Consider the following 23,563-nt stretch of genomic DNA (forward strand, 5'->3'; position numbering starts at 1 on the left):
CTTGTTAGCAGGCTAGCAGTGTTAGCTTGTGTTGAGGACGGTGGTGTTTTGTTGGGACGTTTGTGAGGTTTTTGGACAGAAAGGACGATACGTGGTTCGTGTGGGAACTCTCAGCATTTTCCAAAGTGTCGTAAATGAGTGAAGAAGTGTTGAACGGAAAGACAACGTGGATTGCTGTGATTGTGAGACTAGCAGATGATCGATCGGAGCTGCAGTGAAGAGGACGGCGGTGTTTGTGGGAGTTGGAGCTGAAGATCGGAGCAGGAACCATGTCTTCAGAACCTCAAGAAGGTTCTGTCAGAGAACAACTTTCTGCTGCTGAAGGAACCATCGTCCAGAACGAGGAGGAGCTCTGTCGTCAGCGCAGACTGCTGGATATCAGCTGGAACCCGCAGCTTCAGCTACACATTGCAGGTTTGTTCACTGCATCCACCTGCAGACACATAGATCCATGAAAGTCTTTGTTTTCCTCGTCTGAGCTGCTATCTGGCTCTAAAATGTGCGGATGGATAGCTCCAATGGTGCCGAGGTCCAGTTTTCTTCCACTTAAAGCCAACCACCGACCTTTTAGACTCACGCATCCCTGATGCAACATTTTAGTTTGAGCTTTTAAATGTAGTAAATATAATAAACGATTCCCTTCAGACAGGTGTCCGCCCTGCTGCCGGCTTTAAAACGGGAGTAGTGAGGCTTCTCCTTTTGAAGAATCATTTATATCCTAAAAAAGCCTTCATAGTTATTGACCAAAATCCAACTTACTGTTTCTGAAATCATAGAAAAAAACAGTTCTGACCAATTAAACATTTCAGGTTTGAAGTGCCATTAATGTTAGAAGCCATCACCATCATCAAGGTTACATCTTTTCTTGTCAAAGAAGTTTCTTCCTCTTTTGAAAGTCTCTTGTTCAAGAGGACATGGTTGTAGACAGGATAGCACCCTGACATTGTTAACTGGAACAGGAAGTTCTCATCTCACCCCAACCCCTCCCCATTTCAGTTGGAAAAATACTTTTTTTTTTTTTTATTAATCCGAAAACTTTAATTTAACTGTCGACCCTAAGAGTTATGTTTTTTTTCCAGCTTTTAAGCATTAAAACTTTAACACCAGAGATGTCTCTGTCAAATTTACAGACAGATGTTTCTCTCCGTAAATTTGTGATCAGGATAATACGAGAAAAATATGGGATATGCACAATCAGTGTTTGAAACTGCGAGGACGGTGTGACTTGCAATAAATGGACAAATAGCAAAGCAAAAATACTGTATTTTCCGGACTATAAGTCGCCCTTTTTTTCATAGTTTGGCAAGGGGTGCGACTTATACTCCGCAGCGACTTATATTAGAAATAAATTGAAATAAATACATTGTTAACCCTCCTGTTATGTTCATTTGTGAGGAACAGAGATGATGTTCCTGGGTCAATTTGATGTATGAGGTATGTTAAGTGTTAAGAGTATGTTAAGTGACTCAGAGAATCAGCAAACTTTTTTTTACAGTAAGATCTTGAAGGCTAACAACATAATATTCCATTTTCCAATGATTTCATAGATTCAGAAATGCAATTAAAATGACAACTGTTTCTACAAAAACAGGATGAAAACAGAGTATTAGTTGGCCAATGATGCTTCATGAAAGGAATAAATAAAGAAGTTTGAGAAAAAATTACTGTGAAATTATTAGATAAACAGTCTGCTATGATTGTGTCATATAAGGTTGTGAAAGTTAAAATGCGACTTATAGTCCAGTGCGACTTATCTGTGTTTTTTTCTACTTTATAATGCATTTTTGGGCTGGTGCGACTTATACTCCGGTGCGACTTATATTCCGGAAAATACGGTACTAATACATTTTGTTATGACAGTTTCGTTTAAATAATTCAACATAACTTAAATTAAAGTGCAAGCTTTTTTAAAAACAAAGAAGAAAATGTATTTATCAAAACTATAGAGTCCCTAGGTCACTGAAGAAGAAAAATAACAATTGAAGTAAAAACATAAAATAAAAAACACTAACTGGTGCTCAGTAACGGTTGCACAGCTGTTAGACACAGAAAGTTGAGGATCAATCTTTAAGATCAAATGTGAGGTCTAAATTGTTTTGTGGTTTTCTTCATTTCTTTTTCACTGCAAGCTAACTGATAAGAACATGATCTGCTTGGACCAGAGCTGACGTGAAGAAGTGAAGTACCTGGGCTCAGCAAAGCAAATGAAAAGATGAGGAGAGATGAGTGCAGAACAGTTGTAGAAGAAATGAAAAGAAACAGATTACCAGGAATGATCTAAGACAAAACCTATCAGGAGCTCAGTGAATTCCAGCGTGGAACTGTCATAGAATGCCACCTGTGCAACAAATCCAGTCGTAAAATTTCCTTGTTCCTAAATGTTCCACAGTCAACTGTCAGCTCTATCAGAACAAAATGGAAGAGTTTGGGAACAAAAGCACTCAGCCACGAAGTGGTAGGCCATGTAAACTGAAGGAGAGGGGTGAGCAGGTGCTGAAGAGCATAGACCAGGGGTGTCAAACTCATTTTCACCGAGGGCCACATCAGCATAGTGGCTGTCCTCAAAGGGCCAGACATAACTTAATGTAATGAAAAATAAACATAACTACTCCTTAATGTAAAATAACTGTTTATTTATTTATTATAACGTTTTATAGTGACAATTACAGTTGCATCGAAAACACATGTTTGTATGTTACTCTAGCATAAATCCTTAAATTTTTTTTCCACTTATTAAAACCCACGATCAAACTATCCAGGTGAATAAAGAAAAATAACATAAACTGAGCTGGAAAGAACATGTATTACATGTGTAACATTTTACAAAATATGTTGTATCCAATGCCTTGCATCCAACTGATGGTTTGGTGACAATTTCTCTGCATACACACATAAGACCTGCAAACATTGAATAATTACAACTGCAGCCACACATAAGTGCTATCAACTAAAGGAAATTTTTATTTTAAGAAATTAAAAGCTTTTATGCTCTTGCGGGCCAACTAAAATAACATGGAGGGCCACATTTGGCCCCCGGGCCTTGAGTTTGACACATGTGGCATAGAGCAAAGAAGTTCCCAACAGTCAATTGCTACAATTTTCCTGTTACCTTCAGATTAGCCCAAGTAAAGTAGGCGGAGAGCTTCATGGAATGGGTTTCCATGGCTGAGTAGCTGCATCCAAACCACACATCACCTAGTGCAGTGGTGTAACATGCCGCCACTGGATTGTAGACCAGGGGAAGCACGTTTGGAGTGATGAATCAGGCTTTTTCATCTGGCAATTTTGACGGGTCTGGGTTTGAAGTTGCTAGGAGAACAGCACATCTTGGACTACAATGATGTTGGATGTATATACTTTATTTTCTTTATTATCATTGTAACTGCTTCTTTAATGACTGCTATTTAACTTTTGTTTGTCTTACATAATTAAATTGGCTATGTTTGGATTTTCCCGTGTGCAGTCTGGAGAGAAGATCACTTCAACCGGTTAGAAAGAATAGTCTGGAATGCGAGCAGATTAAAACATAAAAAAGACTGACACTCCTGTGGCTGCAGCGAGAAGATCAACGAGTATACTGATAACTACCAACGTTGAATCCTTTAGATATTTCACTCCTCATGTAACCAGGGCAACCCAATTCTGAATTTAGATGAGACGTTGGACAAACATCCATCCACAGAGATGCTTGGAGCAGAGGTGTTGTCTGTTTCCAGCTCTCCTTGCAAGAAATCGTACTGGGCTCTTGTGTCCATCGTTGAATTCTGTCTCTCCAAAGTCAGTGCTGAAATATGAATCCATGATTTTATAACCTCTAGGATAGATTATTGTAATGCTCTTCTTTCTGGTATTAAGAAAAAAAATAATATCAACCGGCTGCAGCTTGTGCAACTATTTTAAGGTTCTTTTATTATCTTGCAAAAGTTTAAATGGAACGGGACCCTCATTTTTATCAGATTTAATTTTAGTCTTTGACCCTTCCAGAGCCCTTCAGGTCCACTGGTGGTCCCACAAATCAAAATAAAAACCCAATGGTGAGGCCTCATTTCAGCTGAATTTCACTGAATAACTCAGTTCCAGATCACATCATGTGTGAGTTTTTTTTCCATTCCAGGAAATCACTTGTGTGTCCTTTGATCTGTGCCGAGTCAGCACTTTTATTTATTTACCTTAAAACTTTAAATCAATCGTTTAGAATCAAATATTTATATGATCTAGAACTTCCGTGATTCTGATGAACTAACTTCATAAAGATGACTCCTGGGCTGAGAGTCTGGGAGCTTCAGCTGTACAAATGCTAAAAATGATCTAAATCTTTATTCCCATCCTTACGCAGTGACAATATCTAACTTATTTAATATATTGTGAAGGCTTTAAGGAAGAATAGGATTAACCCTTGTGCTATCTTAGATGACCCCACCTTTGCATTGATGTGTTCTCCCTACCATGACAAAGGTGGATAAAGGTGGAAAGATTTCATGTAATCCATGGACACCAGTGAAGATCACAAATCATTGAAGAAGAAAGGTTCAGAGCACTGTCTAGTGGGTCTAGATGACCCAAATCCCAATGGTAAAGAGCCTAGGATAGCACAGGGGTTACAAAGTCCTTTATCTGTCCTTCAGCTTTAAAGCAGTGCTTTTCAGAGTGGGAGTGAATGGAAAAAGACTGAAATATTTGATTTGTCCAGACAAAGATAATGAAATCCCATGGCCCTGAACTGCTGTGGTTTCTGCAAAATATGTAAACTGTGAAACTCTTAATCATTGTGTTCTTTGATCTCCAAAGAAAAACTCAAGCAGAGCTCAAAGAGACTCAACAAAACCAGAATAAAGTTCGCAGGTTTCTTTTGAGCTCTACTGAACCTCACTGCTGCACTCAGACTGATGACAGAACCACAGAGAAGCAGTTTGTGTGCTTCAGTCTTCTTCACAGCTTCTGATTCAGTGACGTGCAGTCAGTTAAATATAGCTTAAAATATACATACTGTATATGAAATAAGTTGAATATACTTTTCACTATCAAAAATAAAAATCAAATATCATTTTTTAGACATTACTATTCTGTGATTACTTTTTTCTGTGTGGGTTTTGATAATTTATTTGGTTAAAAAAAAAAAAAAAAAAAAAAAAAAAGTAGCAAGCAAATTAGCCAGCCACCCATGCCTCCCCAGCACCCAGCCTGCGCCACAAACACTGACTGGAACTGCAGCTGACATATACGCTTTACTGTTTCGGTCTTTCTAGCATCATAAGCTTTATTTTTATTTACATCATTTTTCTAGTTCTCGTCAACTGTCTGATTACAATGGTGCCATTTTGTGACCCATTTGATCATTTTTATCCACTAAAAGCGCTCATTAGAAATGCACTACAATACAATATGAATGAGGCACGCAGTATGCCTGTCTCAAGATAGAGGGCGCTGGTGATCCCAGAGAACATTAGAATTAGTGGAAGCAAGTCAAGTGCAGCCCTCCAGTTACTCTTTAATATTGTTAAGTATCATTTTCTAAATGGAGGATTACGTCTCCAAACTCAGGAATTTGTTTAGACACGTCTCTGGCAGTGATTTCCTTTGAGACAGTCTTAAAACTAAAGAAATAAAAGGAAAACGTCTACAAACAGGTTATCCATGCGTTTCTTCAGAAGGAGCGGAACTTAAGTAAAAGTGAGTCAATAATAACAATTTTGGTGATTTTCTTCTATGCTACAGTTTGTAAATGGAAGAAAAATGTTGCCAATCAAATGGTCAATAAGCTACTCTGTAGGCTTCAGGTTTGCAAATCTGACTGATGATGTCAGTGTCTCACCAGCAGTGAACCTCACCGCACGTCCCTGTTCTGACTGATGTTCACGTCCACTTTATTCTTCACAGTTAAGATTGAGACTAAGCCTGTGCAATTAATCGCAAATTTATCATTAGCACGATTTCAGGCTCTGCAATATCTATATCACAAAAGTCTGTGAAAATCGCAATAAATGGTAAAACTTAAATGTACTAAAACAATCGTATGGCAACATGAACAATTTAATGAATAAATCCCTTTATTCATTTGACCAATCAGATGGAGCCCTTCACGTTGTTAACCAATCGGATGGAGCTTTTACGTTAGATGTTGCCCTCCTAATAAGACAAGGGTCAATTGAAGAAGAATTTAAAGTATTTTGTCTTATTTATTTTAAACTTTTGCAGTGAAATGGAAATGTTTTTGTTGTTTTTGCTATTTGTTCATTTATTGCAAGTTATATCGTCAGCGCAAAATTAATCACTAATATTGCATATCGCAAGTTTTCCTCATATCGTGCAGCCCTAACTGGGACAGAACAGTGAGAACTAAAAAGAACAGTTAAACTGTTCTAATCTACTAGAAAACATGAATCACAAGAACAAGACAAAAAACACAATTCTGGTTGTTTATTTGACTCCTTATTTCAACATTTTTTTCTTCACAAAATGGTAACGTGCTAACATGACTCAAGAAAATAAGAACTGCAGTCAGTTTTATTTTAAAACAAAAGGAAATGTTCACGAATCACACAAAAAGTGTTAGAATTAGAGGTGTATCCAAAATATTTTGAATGTTGTCATGGTAACACAGAATTAAACAGCTAGCATAACTATGATCAACTAAGCAACTTTAAAGCAAATAATAGAAAAAAGGAAATTACTAATTATAATCATCCAACAGAAACTATACATTGCTTTTTGATTGTTAAGCAAAATTTCTCCAAAAATACAACAGACAATGCCATTACAAAAAGAAATGGTACATTTAAACTAGTAAAAACCATTCAAGAGATGAAGATTTAACTGTTATGCTACGTACACACCGGGCATGTGTGGCACTATTAGCGTATAGTTTCACAGTGGACATTTGCTATCCTATACTAGTGCATTTACCTGCAGTTGGAAGAAGCTCATCAAACAGCAAATACAGTTTTGGTCTTTTTCTTTGGCAGCTCTATTTCGATATATGACTTGGTGTCATTGTGGTCGCTTAAAATTCCACTTTCAATGTAAAATCTATGTAAACGCCTATAAACCTGCATTTCTGGCTATCAAAACTCTTGCATTCACGTGTTGCTATGCAAGTTTTCATGTCTGTTTTCAGGCTCTACATACAAACCGTGTACAAAAAGTTTTGTTTTTCAGAACGCGTGCCAGAGTTCAGAAATCTGTTAATTTCTATACATTCAATACTTACTTATGCCTCCTTTTACTTGTATTACGGCATTAATACCCTCTGTTATGCCGACTTCAGGTCGTCTTCATTGTTGGGTCTGGTGTAAAATCCTACTCTTGAAAACGGTTTATAGATTTTTGTTATTTATTCAGATTTGAGGATGTTACTAGTTGATCAAAAACAGTAACGTCATGTTCACTGAAGTACATATGGATATAAGTGTGGGAAAATGGCAAGTCCTGCTGGAAATCTGAATATCCACAAATCTTGTCAGCAAAGGGCAGCATGAGGTGCCTCAGAATCTATTCTATTCTACTGACTCAAACAAAGAGACCTTTTCATTTTTCATTAGTTTTGGGCGTGAATTAGCAGATTTGGGTGGAACCCCAGGAGTTTTAAATATTAAAAACCTTTTTTCAAAATATTTTAATTTTTTAAGACAACTTTTTTCCCAGATAAAATAAAAGCATGACAATAAAACAAACATTCAATCTGTAGGTACAAGTTCTGTATCAAATTCTAGTTTATTTCTTGATCAAAAGAAAAGTGTTACTGTTTCACCATATTTCCCTCTCATGTCTTTTACTGCAGAAGTTCTCTGGTAAGTTTTCCTATTTTTCCTAAAATTAGGAGTTCAAACAAAAGCATTTACAAGAAAAAGCCTCTTCTCCTTTATGAGTTCTCATGAGTAAATTAAGAGTATATATTAATCTACAACTTCTATCAGTCTTTACAAGGAATATGTTTTCTCTTGTGTGTGTGACTTCTGATGTGTTTTTTGAGATTAGATAAGTCATGAAAACTTTTATCACATTCTTTACAAGAAAAGGGCCTCTCTCCTGTATGAGTTCTTATATGTGTTTTCAGATTACACGTGTGACTAAAACTTTTGTCACATTCTTTACAAGTAAAAGGCTTCTCTCCTGTGTGAGTTCTCATGTGTTTATTGAGATGAGATTTATCACTAAACCTTGAATCACATTCCTTACAAGAAAAAGGCTTTTCTCCTGTGTGAGTTCTTATGTGAGTTTTGAGATTACCCATGCGACTAAAATGTTTATCACAATGCTTACATTGAAAAGGTTTCTCTCCAGTGTGAGTTATCATGTGTCTTTTGAGACAAGATATTTGACTAAAACGTATGTCACATTCTTTACAAGAAAAAGGCTTCTCTCCTGTGTGGGTTCTCATGTGTGTTTTTAGATTAGATAAATCACTATATCTTCTATTACATTCTTTACAAGAAAAAGGCTTTTCTCCTGTATGAGTTCTCATGTGTATTTTGAGATTTAAATTGCGACTAAAACTTTTATCACACTCTTTACAAGAAAAAGGCTTCTCTCCTGTATGAATTCTCATATGCGTTTTAAGGTTAGCTATTTTACTACAACTTATATTACATACTTTACAAACAAAATGCTTCCCTTTCTTATGTAATTTCATGTGAAATCTACATTGAGACAAGTTACCAAAACTTTCACCGCATTCTTTACAGTCTCTAGGGATCCTCTGTTCACTGTTCTGTGGGTCTATATCCTCATCTGTAGTTGAAGTGGGGTTTTCATCTGGACTATCAAAGCTCTTCTGGTTGCTTAGATCTGCTTCACTGTTCTCATTTATCTCATAAGTAGGAATCTCCATCAAGGTATCAGTCTCCTGCTTCAGATCAAGCTGCTCTTCATCTCGATTTATGCAGAGTTCTTCTAGCTCCTCTTTAATCTGTGGAGGTTCTGGTTCCGCCTGTTCCTCTTTAATTTGTGGTATTTCTGGTTCTTCCTGTTCCACTCTGATGGTCCTATCGTGGTTGCAGAAATCCTCTTCAGTCACATAATGCTGCGGGAGGACTGCAAGGACACAAACACAAGAAGGTGTCTTCTTATTAATTGTATTGTCAAGTACCAATAAAATTGTAAAACATCTGAATGAGAAGTTCCACTTTTTAAAAATTGTAATTTTTAAAAATGTTATCTCATTAGATCTCATTGAAAGTTAAGACAGTAAGATTTTGGTCTTTCAGTCTTCTATGAGTCCAACGCCTAATCAAGGGAAACACTAAACCTCTTGACCCATGAATTTATTCATGGAATAAAAAACTTGTGCTTTTGAAATTCAAGTAGAAGGTAAACTAATTTGAAATGGTTCATTTGACTATAGCTCATGAAATAGACAAAGTTTTATTTTCAATGCAAATTTGCAACAGCAGGAATCTATGGGGAAAAAAAAACTCCTGTTTCCATCTCCAGTATGAACAGACTTTTAGCCATGCAACAGTTATTTACAACATTTTCACTATAATGACTATCAAAACTAATAAATAACTATTATGAACAAAAACAACACAAACAAAAATCATTGTTACTGTCCTTTCGTTGCAGAAAGTGTGCATTGTAGGGTTGTGCCGATGGACAATATCATCGTCCATCGTGATGGGTGACTGTCATCCCGATGGAGAGACCACCATCGTGATGCCACGCCCCCGCCACGTTGCGCGTCGACATCATAAGCCGCGGTTACATGTACAAAATATCTTGATGGGATCAATGGTCGGATTAGAATCCAACCGTGTACATGGGCCCAGAAAAATGTTTTCAGAATATAAAAACGTTCACTAAGGTCACAATTTCGGTCGGAATAAATCATTCGCACACGCGCAGTATTCGCACATGCGCAGTTTGAAAACCGGAAGAGGATACAACTTCCGCCGAGCGGCTTTTTTTCCAAACTTTATTGAAGGTAACAATTCAATACAAAACGATAACAGCGCCGAGCGGCTATATATATTGACATGTCAGCTCGGTAAAATACGAGACGATCTTCTAAACGTGCTTTTAATAATGTTACGGTTATTATCAAACACCTGTTCGCTCATCATTTGAATTTTAATCCGTGTGGTCAGTGCTTTTTCTGAACGTAGCCAGGATTAGCAGTATGCTAACACGGGCTAACAACATTAGCTTTGGGTGGCGCTGCATCCTGTGAATAACATCAGCCTTTATTTAGTCAGGACACGACTGGAAACACAAATCCACGTGATTGATTGAATGTTTTCTAAGGACTGAGCGACATTTCTGCTTTGAAGCTCAAACCGCTGTGTGTGCTGACGATCCGAGCTGTGCTCAGACACACGTTTAGACTCGGTTCTGAGTTCGGTAGGTAGTACCCCTAGAGCTGCGGGACGGATCGCAGTCTTAAATCTCCCACACATACCGCTCATGTACCCCCCCCCCTTCCCATCAAACATAAAGCTGTAAATCCGCCCTCCGCCGGTCCACTTCGCTAGTTAAGTGCGGGAGCGGACTACTTCTTTTCTATCTTGCTTGTTACTTTTTCTGTTAAAGTCACTTCCCTCAGTTTATAGTGTATCATCGCGGATTAACTATTAGTTGGGAAATAAAATGAAAAAAGCAAAATAACGAATAGCAGTTATATAAGAACGAAAAATTTAAAAATACCCCCCCCCCTCCCCCGACGATGTCATCGTCCATCCCGATGGTTGACAGCAAACATCGTCAACGGCCAAATTAGGGGACATCGCCCAACCCTAGTGCATTGCTTTAGGCTGTTCGTAGATTGCAAAAAATCATGTTGTGCAGGCACTGACGAATGTTACACTTTTGAAAATGGCGATTCAGCACAAGGCGATCTTTGTTAATATCAACCATATGATGTTTTGTCTCTGACCTCATTTAAAAAAAATGTACTACTACTCTCTGTGCTACTGTACCCCCTTCTATTTCAGGCTCAGTCACGAGCTGGGGGACGTCAACCATTGCCCTTTCAACATTTCTATGGAAACTAATGTTACCAATCAGGAGTGAGCTTGTTTGAAGTCCACACCCATTTCACTGAAAGTGGGCTTGGGAGAATATGTCAAACATTCGAGGTGAAGGCCTTTTACTAGGCATTTGATTGGTCAGTTTATAACTTGAATTACTTGCAATAAAGAAAAAATAGTATAGGGGGTGCTAGTGATATGGAGAAGGAGTAGGAGGAGCTTTCTGAGCTCCAAGTGGCACACCATATTTATTTATATTATCATCACCCATTTAAACTTCCAACTCCTCTATTATATTATAGACTTGTTTTCATACAATCCAATTTCCTTCCTCAATTAACAATTGGACAAAATATGTCCAACAGGAATGCACAAACCGTCAAGGCAACAGCAACGGCTAGAGTTAGCTGCTCTAAACCCAGCAAGATGAATCCGGCTTTGGTGTCTGACTGGCAAGTCGAGGACAAGTATGAACTGCCACCCATCTGAGTGGACTTCTAATGAGACAAGGAAAAGATCTTACGACTGGGGAGACAAAAAAAGATGGATCTCGAAGGCCACTGGATATTAATTATCCCAGACTACACCGCAGAGGTACTGGAACAACAACTTGGGTGAGGTGGTGCAGCTGCTGAGGGAAAAGAATATTCGGCACACGCTGCAATTCCCGGCAAGACTCCAGGTTCACCACCAAGGGCAAGTCAAATCATTTACTGATCTTGCTCAAAACCTTTAATGGCAAGTGTCAATTATCCAATGCCAAAAGGAAAGAAAGAAGAGAAGGAGAAAAAAAGAGGAGTTTCTTGAGAGAAATGACAATGGAGAGGTTAATGACTCGACCATTTGGGAATCACTTAAAGCCTGTATAGGTGGATTAGTCATATCATACAAAGCAACACAAGCCGCGGTTTCATGTGCAAAATATCTTGATCGAATCAATGGTCGGATTAAACAGCGACCGTTTACTAGGACCGGAAAAACTTTTTCCGATTACTTTCGTTCGGAATAAATCGTTTTGACACGCTCGGAAAAGGGCGGAAGAACCAACGGATGTCCATTGCCGTTCTGTGTAAACAAACATGGCTGTGGTTGGCCTGGAGCGTGACAAGCTTTTTGTTTTTCTGGACACAATTTTACAAGCTCAAGCTAGACAATATACATTTTGGCATAATTTGATGAGAGAGACAGCAAGAGGATAATTTAATTCCATCCGCTATCACTTTAGTCCCCCCTCCTCCGCCACAGAGCCACTGGATGAAGGTAAGGAGCAAACAGTGGCGGTTCTACACTAACTTACTCCCTGGGCGAGTAACCCCACCAGCCCCCCCCCCCCCCCCCCTTCCCGCACACACAAAATTTGACAACATCCTGTTGTGTTCCCTATCTTCTATTTAGCCATTTTACTCAAAAAATGCATGAATTTTCTAGACTCGTATTACAGGGGGGTCAAACTCAGTCACACAGGGGCCTAAGTTAAAAACACGCTTAAGGTTTTGAGCCGAAGAAGATAAAGATTTACTGAACTACACATTAAAGCTAAACTTTTAAACCTTTTACACTGAACTTTTTGAACATAAATATGAATAAAAACAGGAACATTAATCCAGAATAACTCAAGTTAAACCTTAAATAACTTGTAATATTTTGTTCTCCATTTAAATATATTCTGTCAAAATTATACAAATATGAACATGCTGCAGGACAAAAAACAAAGAAAGCCTGGAAATATTAATAAGAAATTACATATCAAATAATTCCATTTTTTTGCTCTTTCATCATTTTTTAGAGCATTTTTTTTTAGAGCTGGACTCCTGCTTCATTTTTAGCAATAATTTCTTAATGTGTGACGTCCTGTGTGTGTCTTTGTGAAACATAACAGAGGGATTAGATCTAAAAAATAAAACTTATTGTGATTAATATGTTTAGGTCTTATAAAACATTAGAGACTAAATCTTAGAACTCATCAGTGGGATTACTCCAAAAATATTTGGCATTTCCCTAAATTTGTGCAACACCAACAGTAGAAATCCTCCAAAAAAACTCAATCCATAAAAAATGGCCTGCGCCCACCACCCCTCCCCCTTCCCTCTGACACACGCGGCTCCGTCTCTATGACGGGAGGCGCAGCTGCGGCCCAGAGTTGATTGTCAGATAGAAAAAGACTCCCCTCACACCTGTTAGTGTGATTCAGCCAGCCACCGGCGAGTTGCGCTCCCCTCTCGAGTTTTTTGACTTATGTTCGGGCGGTGGTCACGTGCGCATCGGGTCTGCTGTGTCGGAGCAAAGAATTGTGGGAAATAATCTCCATTGCCTGCTTTTTTCGAAATTGGGTTGAGCACGGATGTTTGTTCTGCCTAATTCCTTTTCATGTGCCTGTTTTACGTTGTTTCACTCTGAGGTATTCTTTTTTTTTTTTGCACCATAAGTGTGAAGAGGAAATAGGAGGAAGACATTCTTAATAGTCTGATGTGTCAAAATAAAAGCATTAAGTGTCGGCTGCTGAAGCAATTTCAAATTAAAAGCTCCAAGCTTCCTCTTTGAATTCAGTATGTAGCACATTATGTGTAACGCATCAGGCACAGCAAATGCCGCCCCCTATGACGTGCCGCCCTGGGCGACCGCCCACATCGCCCATATCAAAAACCGCCACTGGGAGCAAAGACTGGTGGGAGAGGATGGTTCTTCTGGAGTTCAACAATGAAGAGTGGAAGCAGAATTTCCGCATGACACGACCGTCGTTCATGAAGCTTTACTCATTAATGGAGAGTCATATGGCCCCAGAAGACGTTACCGTGCGGGCTCCAGTCCCTCTGATCCTGCGGGTTGCAGCAGTGCTGTAAAAACTGGGCAGCTGTGCAGAATATAGAGTTGTGCCAAGCCAATTTGGAATAAGCAGTGTCAAGAAGTTTGTTTACATGTTTTGCAAAGGATTGGTACCGTCAAGTGTTTCCTAATTTTTGGTGTGCTTTTTCCACACTTGAAAAGGGCTGAGCGTCCAACTGATTGACTCAGACTGCCACTTGAGATCAATTTCCAAACTTAAATTAATTTCCGTTTTGATCAGTCAGGAATCAATAGGTAAAAACCTTAAACACACACAATAAAAGTAATAAATATTTACAATTTCAAATTCCACAATAACAACAAAACATTTATGTAATTTAAATTGCCTCAGTTAATTAGCAACCTCACTCATTTAATTTAATTACATTCTTATTTAAATTCATGCATCAAGTCCAAATTCATTCAATAATTACTTTAAAAATCTCATTTAGCAAAAGTTCACATCCATTAAATAAACTTCCCACTATAAATTTACAAAAATTACAAAGCACACTGACAAAATAAACATCAAATCCTTAATGCTGAAAATTCCCACTGGTACCTGAAGTACACACAAACACTTGCGAAGCTCACTCTGTTCCCACAACACACACCAAACAAACAAGGAAACAAGTGATCGCGCTTTTCTGGCGCTCAGATAAAGTCTCTTTTTACCGGCTGCCTCTTCCACAGATGAACATGGATGACTCAATTGCACACAGGTAAGCAAACAAGCTTTGCACACAGAGCCAGTGCTTTTTCTGAATGAAGTGTGTGCGTCACCAATAAATAAATGACGCAGCACACTCAGCTGTTCAGTTCCACATCACGTGACTCAGTCAGATGCTCGGCGCAACAGGTACAAGAGCCAATAAAACAGCTGCTCCATACACCAACGGAGGCAGAAGAGATTGCAAGCCTTTTTGAAGTGTCACATCATTTTCCACAAATTATGGGGCTCATCGATGGAACGCACATTCCAATCCTTCCTCCTTCAGACGGCTGCAAGGACTTTGGGAACCGTAAAGGTTGACCATCCTACATACTTCCAAAAATAGCACAACTCATCAGTGAGCTGCGTCTAAAGTTTGCTTTTATTATGTTGCTATTCTTTTTAAATCACACTCGCATTAATATAGATTCAAAAATTACAGTATCTTAAAACATATGTTTACTATACAGTGCTCCCTGCTGACTGAGGTGCTGCGGGAACTTCTGAGGAAGTGGGGAGGAGATGAAGAGCACTCCGGCCTGTCAGCTGGTTCCTGAATCGCAAAAACCAAAGTTTGTGTCTCTGCATAGAGAAATGGCATCAGCTGACTCGGAAGTGGCCGAGTCAGCTGATGGTACACTGAGAAAGATCATCGCGGAGAATAATTATCATTGAGATGAATGAATGATGGATGAATCAAAATACCGCTGCTGGACTGACGCGCCATGCCCAACGAAGGGGGATCTAAGGGCAGGGATGCCAGTATAGCTTAGTCAGTTTGTTTAGTTCATTTTAGTATTTTTCTATTGAACTCTTTGTATTCATGATCCTTTTGATTTCATGTTTTACTTCGAAGCCCATCGAGACAACTGTTGTTGTGATTTTGGGCTATACAAATAAAATTGAATTGAATTGAATTGAACGCTTAAATGCCGCTGCAGGGTCTCTCGTCCTTAACTAATGGTTTGAAAGGAACAGAGTGACAGAGAGACAATCCTACTACGGTTCAGTAAACTGCTCTGAATAAATAAACAAAACGCTTTATGTTGAGCAATAAATGTTTTTTACATTTTAATAACATTTTAATAAATGTTTTACAAAGCATCACAAATGTTTCAGAAGGGCTTTTGTTGGGGAAGGATTGGTGACGGAAATTCTTCAGCTGTGCACATTGTAGAAGCCTTAATGCCAGAGATGAAAATTTTGCATTCAGTTTGTTATTCTGTTTACCGCCACTAGGGGGAGCCCGGGGTTTTCTCGGTGGTTCACTGGTGGTCACGCAGCAGATTCATGTCAGGAAACAGAGTAAAACAGTTTTTCGACCTCGCTAAGTTCTTCTTGTTATTTACATATTTTCTTTAGAATTCGGGTTTTTAATTTAGTGCATTGTGGATTATTGTTCATTTTTCAATCTGAGGAAACAGAATTAAAGAATTTTCTCTTTTACTTATGGAATGTGGATCTTTATTGGATCGTTGGATTTACGAGGAGATCTTCTGGAGCGTCAACACTGAGCACTTAACATTGGAACTATACAGTCCCTGACAAAACTCTCTTTCGCATAGGTTAGGATCATTAAGAAAGGGTGGAAGCTTTCTGTTCTTAAAACTATCTTGAATTATTTTGAGCAAAGGGAGTGCCAAAACATCCTCAAAGCCCTGAAGAATTCTGGACCGAACCCGTCTAGATCTGGTGCCTTGCAATTGGGGAAAGATTTATTAGATTCTTTCAGTCTCCAAACTTTCTGTTATGGTCGCCTCTAGTTTTGGGAAGTTGAGTTTATTAAAAAAAAATTCTAATCATCCTGCATTGCAGTTGACTTGGAGGTGTAGATATCTGTGTAGAATTGTCAAAATTCGTCAATGTCTTTGCGCCTCTGCGTGGCACGGGCCTTCTGTGCACTGAAACCATGGAAGTCTTCCTTCTCACTGTGGGATTAAAATAGTGTCAGATATTCTTTGCCACACTCTCTCTCAGTCTCTCTTTCGTTGTCGCTGTCAGTGTCACTCTCATCCTGAGGCAAAGTCACTTCTGAGCTTGCGCTGTCCTCTCCGTCACACAGCAGACTGGCTTTTCGAAACCTATTTGTGATGGTGGATTTTTCACACTGCTTTTAACGATTGCTTTGAACTTGAAAGCTGTGTCATATGCATTACCTCTTGCATTTTCCATGATGAGCGTCTGTTAATGCTATTAATTCACAGAGCAGGAATTAACATTGGTTTTTGCGATTCAGGAATTCAATACTAAACAATGTTAAACAGCAACAACGAAGGAACAAGCCAGTGGGTTATTACATTTTAGGCTGATATATTTAAACTGACACACATATCAGCGCGCCCCCTGGTGGTTTTTCACCGCGATGATCATAAATCCAACACCGTCACTGAAGAGAGACTGAAGCATGTCAGAGATGTGGAAGACATGGCAGGAATAGATAGGAATATGTTAGATGGAGTGACGGGTGGAATTAGTACTATGGACAGCAAGATATTTAATGAATGCATTGAAGATGAAACTGTATACACTAAGCTTTAAGCTGAATGTCAAAGAATCAAAGGCAACTCCAAATACCTGAATCTCAGACTCAAATGTATAAGTATAAGGTCAAACTACTTAATTTTGTTTTTCTTTACAACACTGTAAGCAGTAAGTATTTCTAGTTAGCTGAATGATCTCAGTAATTTAATTGTATTTAATTTTTCAATTATTTAATTTAATTAGGTAACTAAAGTAACAAAAAAGTAAATGTAACTTTGCAACAGTAACAAAAAGCAGAACCTTAAGGCAGTCAGGGCAAAAAAGTCAATAAAACTTCTTAACTATTGATTAGGAACAAATGTGAAATAGCAGTGATTAGAAGCAGCATGAAAACTTCTTAACTAGTGTTAACTACTACACTGCAGCGCACTCTTCAAAACATCTGAAACAGACTAGAGCAGATTTAAGTTTGAGATGCTCTATTTTTAGTCATTGAAAAGTGTATAAATAAGTGCTAGATGTCACCAGAATGCACCAAATTGCACCATATTAAAATTTTCCGGGGGGGCATGCCCCCGGACCCCCCTAGATTTGCAAGCACCTGCGGAGCGGCGGGTCTCGCTGTGCGCGGTGTCGGGCCAGTAACTTTCAAAAACTACTGGCCCTGTGGGCCAGTGCAAATTTCTGGGCTGTGTCAACCCCTGAACCACCAGCTGCATTTGGCAGTGGTCCATCCAATGCAAGCAGTGCCATGTGCAAAAACTTTTTCTGATCTATCAGGATGCACTCATTTTTTCATCATCATTATCTGTCAAAGAACTATGATGTCCCCTCCCTAAAACGACTTGGAGATCAGGTGGACAAGCCTTCAGGATGTGACCAAGAGCCTTGTGGAGAATCAGGATGCCATTATGAGTATCCTGTCAGAGGTTACAGAAGACAGAGCTGCTGCTGTTGACATCTGCACAGAGACATCAGGGTTACTGATGATGTTAAGGAGGCATCATTGCTTTGAAACAGTAAAAGTTTATTCTAAAAGTTTTGGGTTCCTTAAAGTCTGCAAATGCCATGCTGCATGCTCATTCTGTAGACATGTAATTAATAAAAGTGAAGTTTAACTGTCAAATACAAGAGGTTTATACAAATATACACCTTGTAACACCATACCTACTGTAAAGCATGGAGGTGGCAACATCATGCTTTGGGGCTGTTTTTCAGCAAAGGAACCAGGATGACTCCTCTGTGTAAAGGAAAGAATGAATGGGGCCATGTGTTGTCAGATTTTGAAAAAACCTTTTATCAGCAAGGGCATTGAAGATGAAACATGACTGAGTCTTTCAGCACGACAACAAGGCCAAACACACTGCCTGGGTCTCAAAGGAATGGCTTTGTAAGAAGCATTTCAAGGTCCTGGAGTGGCCTCGCCAGTATCCTGACCTCAACTCCATGGAAAATCTTTTGAGTGAGGTGAAACTCTGTATTGCCCAGCTACAGCCCCAAAACATCACTGCTCTAGAGGAGATCTGCATGGAGGAATGGCCCAAAATACCAGCAACAATTTGTAAAAACCTTGTGAAGACTTACAGAAACTATTTGACTGCTGACATTGCCAACAAAGGATATATAACAAGGCATTGAGTTGAACTTCTGTTTCTGACCAAATACTTACTTTTTACTATAATTTACAAAGAAATTCTTTAAAAACAAGACAATGTGATTTTCTGTTTTTTCTCATTTTGTCTCTCACAGTTGAGGTATACCAATGATGAAAATTACAGGTCTCTCTCAACCTTTCAAGTGTGAGAACTTGTACAATTGGTAGCTGACTAAATATACTTTTGCCCCATGGAAGCAACATATTTCTTTTTAGAAAAGTTTGAAATGCCCTTTGTACAAAAATCTTAATACCGTAGCTTGGGTCTTATTTTTGTAATAATCAGAGTAAGTACCACAAAAGGTGTCACTGCGTATGTTCACTTCACCATTGAAGAACTTGGTTTCCGCATTGGAAAATGTTCAGTGTTAATGTATGTGTTGCGCTGCTTACTGGGATTGCTTATACTTTTATTTAGACTCAGAACAAGGTACAGTGGACTTAGCGGACATTTGTGAGCCAACGGCAGCTTTTTCATGAGTTTGGAATGATTTCACAGCTTCATAAAAGGTACAAAATAAATTAGGTTCCCAAAACCACGCCCTAAACATAGAGGAAACTTAATGAAACGTTGCGCATTTCAGACATTGCAGACCCGAGTCCCGCATGACACATCTTTATAAACAATGTTAATGAGAGCGGTAAGGAGCGGTCACAGGTTCAAGCCCTTAATATAGAAGAATAAACTGCACTCAGTAGACGTTAAGCGTGTACCGTATTTTCACGACTATAAGGCGCACTTAAAAGTCTTAAATTTTCTCCAAACTGTGGGGGGCACCCCATCAGGCAGTGCGTCTAATGTGTAGTTGTGGGGCGTAGAAGAAGGCGTGTGAGAAAGGGAGAGAGAAGCATGAGCCAGCTGGAGCATCAGTATTAGCACGGTGGTGAGAGTGAAGCTACCATTTAACTGGTTGCAATTGCAGGCTGTTTGTATCCCGCATATGTCACAACCCTAACAGGTTCAGTAAGGGGGGGATGAGCAGAGGAGTAGTTTGCTCACACTTTTTTACGCTACACAGTCCATTAGCATTGAACACACAAAAACGTGACAACATGATGCTCACTTCTCTTCACAGCTCCCCAACTCATGGTGTGGGAATCAACACTTCCCATGAGTCTTAGTGGCAATAGGCGGGGGTAAGTCCCTGGTCCACACAACATTGTTTACAAAATGGCTAAAGCCCTGTTTAAACTGCAGCTATTGGCAACGTGGATTGATGGATTTTTAGATGCTGTTTCATGACTAAAAAAATAAATCGAAACTAAATCAGATTTGCTCCTGCTGCATCTTTTAAACACACACTGAGTGTTTGTGTGTGAGCTTTAGCTGTCTCTTCCCTAGCGCGTGTGATGGAAAGAGGAAAGCCGAGATCCGGTGTCCCGCGCTCCCGCATGAAGAACAAGGAGGGGAGGCTGTGCGCAAGTGAGTCTGTGACCGCGGATTCAGTTTGTGTTACCCAGTTAGGGAGAACATATGGAGAGAAATTAGACTCAGTCGGATTTGTGCGTGCGTAATTCTTGATTTGTGCGTAAAGTAGGATTTGTGTATCCATATTCTTGCTTTGTGCGTGCGTAAATTAGGATTTGTGCATACATTTGGATTTGTGCGTGATTTGTTACTCACATAATATGTTTTGTGTATAAGTTAAAAAAATATAAAAAATACAAAATGCAATTAACGTATGCACAAATTAAGATTACAACAGCTTGAAACTACTTACACACACACACATCTTTAAAAAAACACGCACGAATCCCTTGTTACGCACACACGAAGCCAAAGTTACGCACGGATTTACCGTGAGACTGTTTTCACGTCTCACAAATTCGTCTGTAAGTGCTGCGTTTAAATACCAGTGGAATGCTCGGTCATTAGAATTTTCCTATCAGCCTTCCCTTCTAAACGTATTTTACAGCAGACTTCATAGTTTCTTCTTCTATGGTAGTATCGTAATTTGTCCAGACCAATCACTATCTGAAACGCAATCGGATAATGTGACGTCAGCACTACTGGAAGGACCCCGAACGGTTGTTGCAGCCGAATGGTTATGGTACCTACACCGAAAAAGGAACATAGATTTGGATATGATCAGCATGGCAGTGAAATGACACATTATATTTCCTAACAATGGACCACAGTGGCAGCGAGAATAAAAGAGGGCCTAAAACTGAGCCCTGGAGAACACCATGCTTGAGTGAAGCCTCTGAAGAAGAGCATTGTCCAACTTGGACAGAAAAACTGCTGCCACATAAATACGACTTCAACCAACTGAGTGCTATGACCTTCACACCAACAGACTATATTTCCAATATTTTAGAAATCAAACATGAATAACTCCATTTTTTTCCAGTAAAAGTGTCTGGAAATGTCAGACTGAGTAGCCAACAAAGTCCTGAAAAGAATGAAAGCAGCAGCTGGTCTGGATTATGGCACAATCTTAAAATACAGTGTCTCAAACATAGCATCTTTGTCAGATAAAGACTATTTAACTTTGTGATAACCTACAATACGTGGGATTTCAAACTTTAATAACTCAAAGTTTCTACTTTAAAAATGTCTGGAAATGATTGTCTACATAGCCAAAGTTTTTAAGAGAATAATAGTAGCAGTTGGTCTGGATTATGTCAAAATCTGAAACTACAGTGTCTCAAATTTAGCATTTCTGTCAGAAAAAGACACTCAGTAAAGTATAAAATATTTGGGATTATAAACATGAATAACTCAAATTTCCTACAGTAAAAGCTGTCCCAGTAGTCAAAATAGTCTTAAGTTAGACTTGATTAAATTAAATTTACAATTAACATAATTGAATGGGCGATACAATATCTCAGCCTTTTTCATAAGAATTTTTTATTTGATTAATATAAGAATAGTGTGTATTTTTTCCTTCATTCATTCATTTGACTTTTCAGTGTTTGTAACTTATTTTGAAAACCGGAAAGGGATTTCAGCCGTGGTCGCCAAGTTCCCTTAAAGCTGAGAATGAGAGAGCACTGAAAATTCAGGAGCGGCTCATTTGACACAGCAGATCTGAGTGACGGCTGGCTTGAAGGCAGTAAAATAAAGCATGTTAAGTCATTTTCCTGTTTCTGCTAAGCTGTATGTCTCCTTATTTACAGACCGTTTCTATATGGCGTCATTATTACGTATCTTGGACAATGGTCGCGTCTCTAGACATTTATTAACTCACAGCCTCCTCATAACCCCAAGATAACATTAGCGGTGCAACAAAAATGTCAAACACTAATGGAGCAATCTTGGATCTTTTCGTTTGCAAATGGGGGGTATTAACATACCTATGGCGTGGTGGACCTGCTGCAGCTGTGGTTTCCTGACGACATCCAGCAGTCTGCGCTGACGGCGCAGCTCCTCCTTGTACTGGAGGATGGTTTCTTCACAGAGTCGGAAGATTTCTTCAGCAGAAAGTTGTTCGCTGGCAGAATCTTGCTGAGGTTCTGAAGACATCGTCCCTACCGAACTACAGCTCCAACTCCCACAAACACCGCTGTCCTCTGAACACAAGCGCGACCGCTGCCAGCGCCTCGTGCTGTAACTTCCGGGTCACGTGCACAATCTTTATTTAAAATGAAACGTATAAACTGCTTAATTGATTCTCAATACTGTTCAATATTATTGCAGTATTTTTTTAAAAACGATTTAAACAGGATATAATTTTAAAAAGAAAGAAAATCTAAAGGGGTAAAAAAAAATCGGCTAAACTTTATGAGTCCTGACGTCACCACAATTAAAATGTTCAAATCATCATCATACCAGGTTTTTACAAAGACGCGAATTAAAGCTTAAAACAAAAATAAATCAGAAATATTAGGATCCTGCTAAATTAGTAGTTTTTTGTTTTTTATTAATTTTTCGCAAAAAAAGCAAAGAGAAAAAAGGAGTATTTTTTTTTTTTTTTTTTTTTTTTTTTTATTGATGCAGAACAAAAGTGACATACAGCAAAGGAACAAGGAACAATAAGCTGTACATCAAATGTTCAAAATAAACGCCAGGGGATATACAAGCAAAAAAATAAACTTACACTAAATTATACAGCTGAGCAAGGTGATACGTTTTAATAGCTTTTTTGTTTGTACTGGGGGAAATGGAATGTAAGTAACATCTAACTTGGGCTTGTAAATCAAGAAAATTAGGAGCTTTATTGCTGAATTTAGATTTGTGAATATAATACTTGGTTAATAAAATTAGAAGATTTATTAAATAAAATTGAGATAAAAATGTCTTATCATAATTAATGTAACCAAATAAGATGTTTTTCCAGGTTAAATTAAAATGTGGATAAATTTGAGTTTTTATCAAATTTGTCATTTTGTCCCATATTTTTTCAGTGTACTTGCAGGTCCAAAAAATATGCACCAACGTTTCCTCAGACTGAGAACAGAAAGAACAGTTTTTATCAATATCCCTTTTAAGCCTTTGCATATACTGATTTGTTGGATAAAACCTATGAATGATCTTGAATGAAACCTCTTTCACTTTGTTGTTTAGAAGATATTTGTTTGGCAGAAGCCAAACCTTTTCCCAACACATTTGACCATGAAGTGAAGTCCAGAAAGTTATGGCCGGGGATTCAGTTTTTAGCTCCTGCTGGAACAGTCTTCGGATGGCTTTGTTTTGATTTCTCAAAGCAGAGAAGCAGAGTTTTCCGACAGCAGTGTCCATCACATGAAGCTGTGGTTGGGGAGCAGATGGAGTAGGAGTTCCTTTATAAAGATAGGTGAGGTTGAGGGAAACGGCATCAAAAACAACCGAAAAGTCCTTCATAGAAACAGGGATCTGGTAGAACTGAAGGAATTCGGTGTAAGTGTAAAGTTGACCTTGTTGATTGAATAATTGACTAACTAGTCTGATATTATTATCAAACCACTGTTGAATAAAGATAGTTTTGTTTTTGTAAAGAATATATCTATTGT

At 38.6% G+C, this 23,563-nt stretch overlaps 2 protein-coding genes across 2 annotated transcripts in view; one reads left to right on the plus strand and one right to left on the minus strand.

The window, feature by feature from the left end:
• Window position 1: 1 nt before the first annotated feature.
• LOC105355409 (uncharacterized) overlaps window positions 2-23,563 on the plus strand; it is a 37,413-nt gene continuing 13,851 nt past the window's right edge. The window contains exon 1 of the mRNA XM_078936656.1: window positions 2-414. Coding sequence (XP_078792782.1) covers window positions 270-414 — 145 coding nt within the window. The 5' untranslated portion in view covers window positions 2-269. The remainder of the gene's footprint in view (window positions 415-23,563) is intronic.
• LOC101167599 (uncharacterized) lies at window positions 6,403-22,370 on the minus strand. Its single transcript, XM_011482232.4, has 2 exons — window positions 21,929-22,370; window positions 6,403-9,030 (listed from the first exon to the last, which is right to left on the minus strand). Exons 1-2 carry the CDS (start codon window positions 22,095-22,097, stop codon window positions 7,910-7,912), a joined length of 1,290 nt encoding a protein of 429 aa, XP_011480534.1. The 5' UTR covers window positions 22,098-22,370; the 3' UTR covers window positions 6,403-7,909.

The sequence above is a fragment of the Oryzias latipes genome, chromosome 2 (genome assembly GCF_053564925.1).
Source record: "Oryzias latipes strain Hd-rR chromosome 2, Olatipes_Hd-rR_3.1".
Lineage (NCBI taxonomy): Eukaryota > Metazoa > Chordata > Actinopteri > Beloniformes > Adrianichthyidae > Oryzias > Oryzias latipes.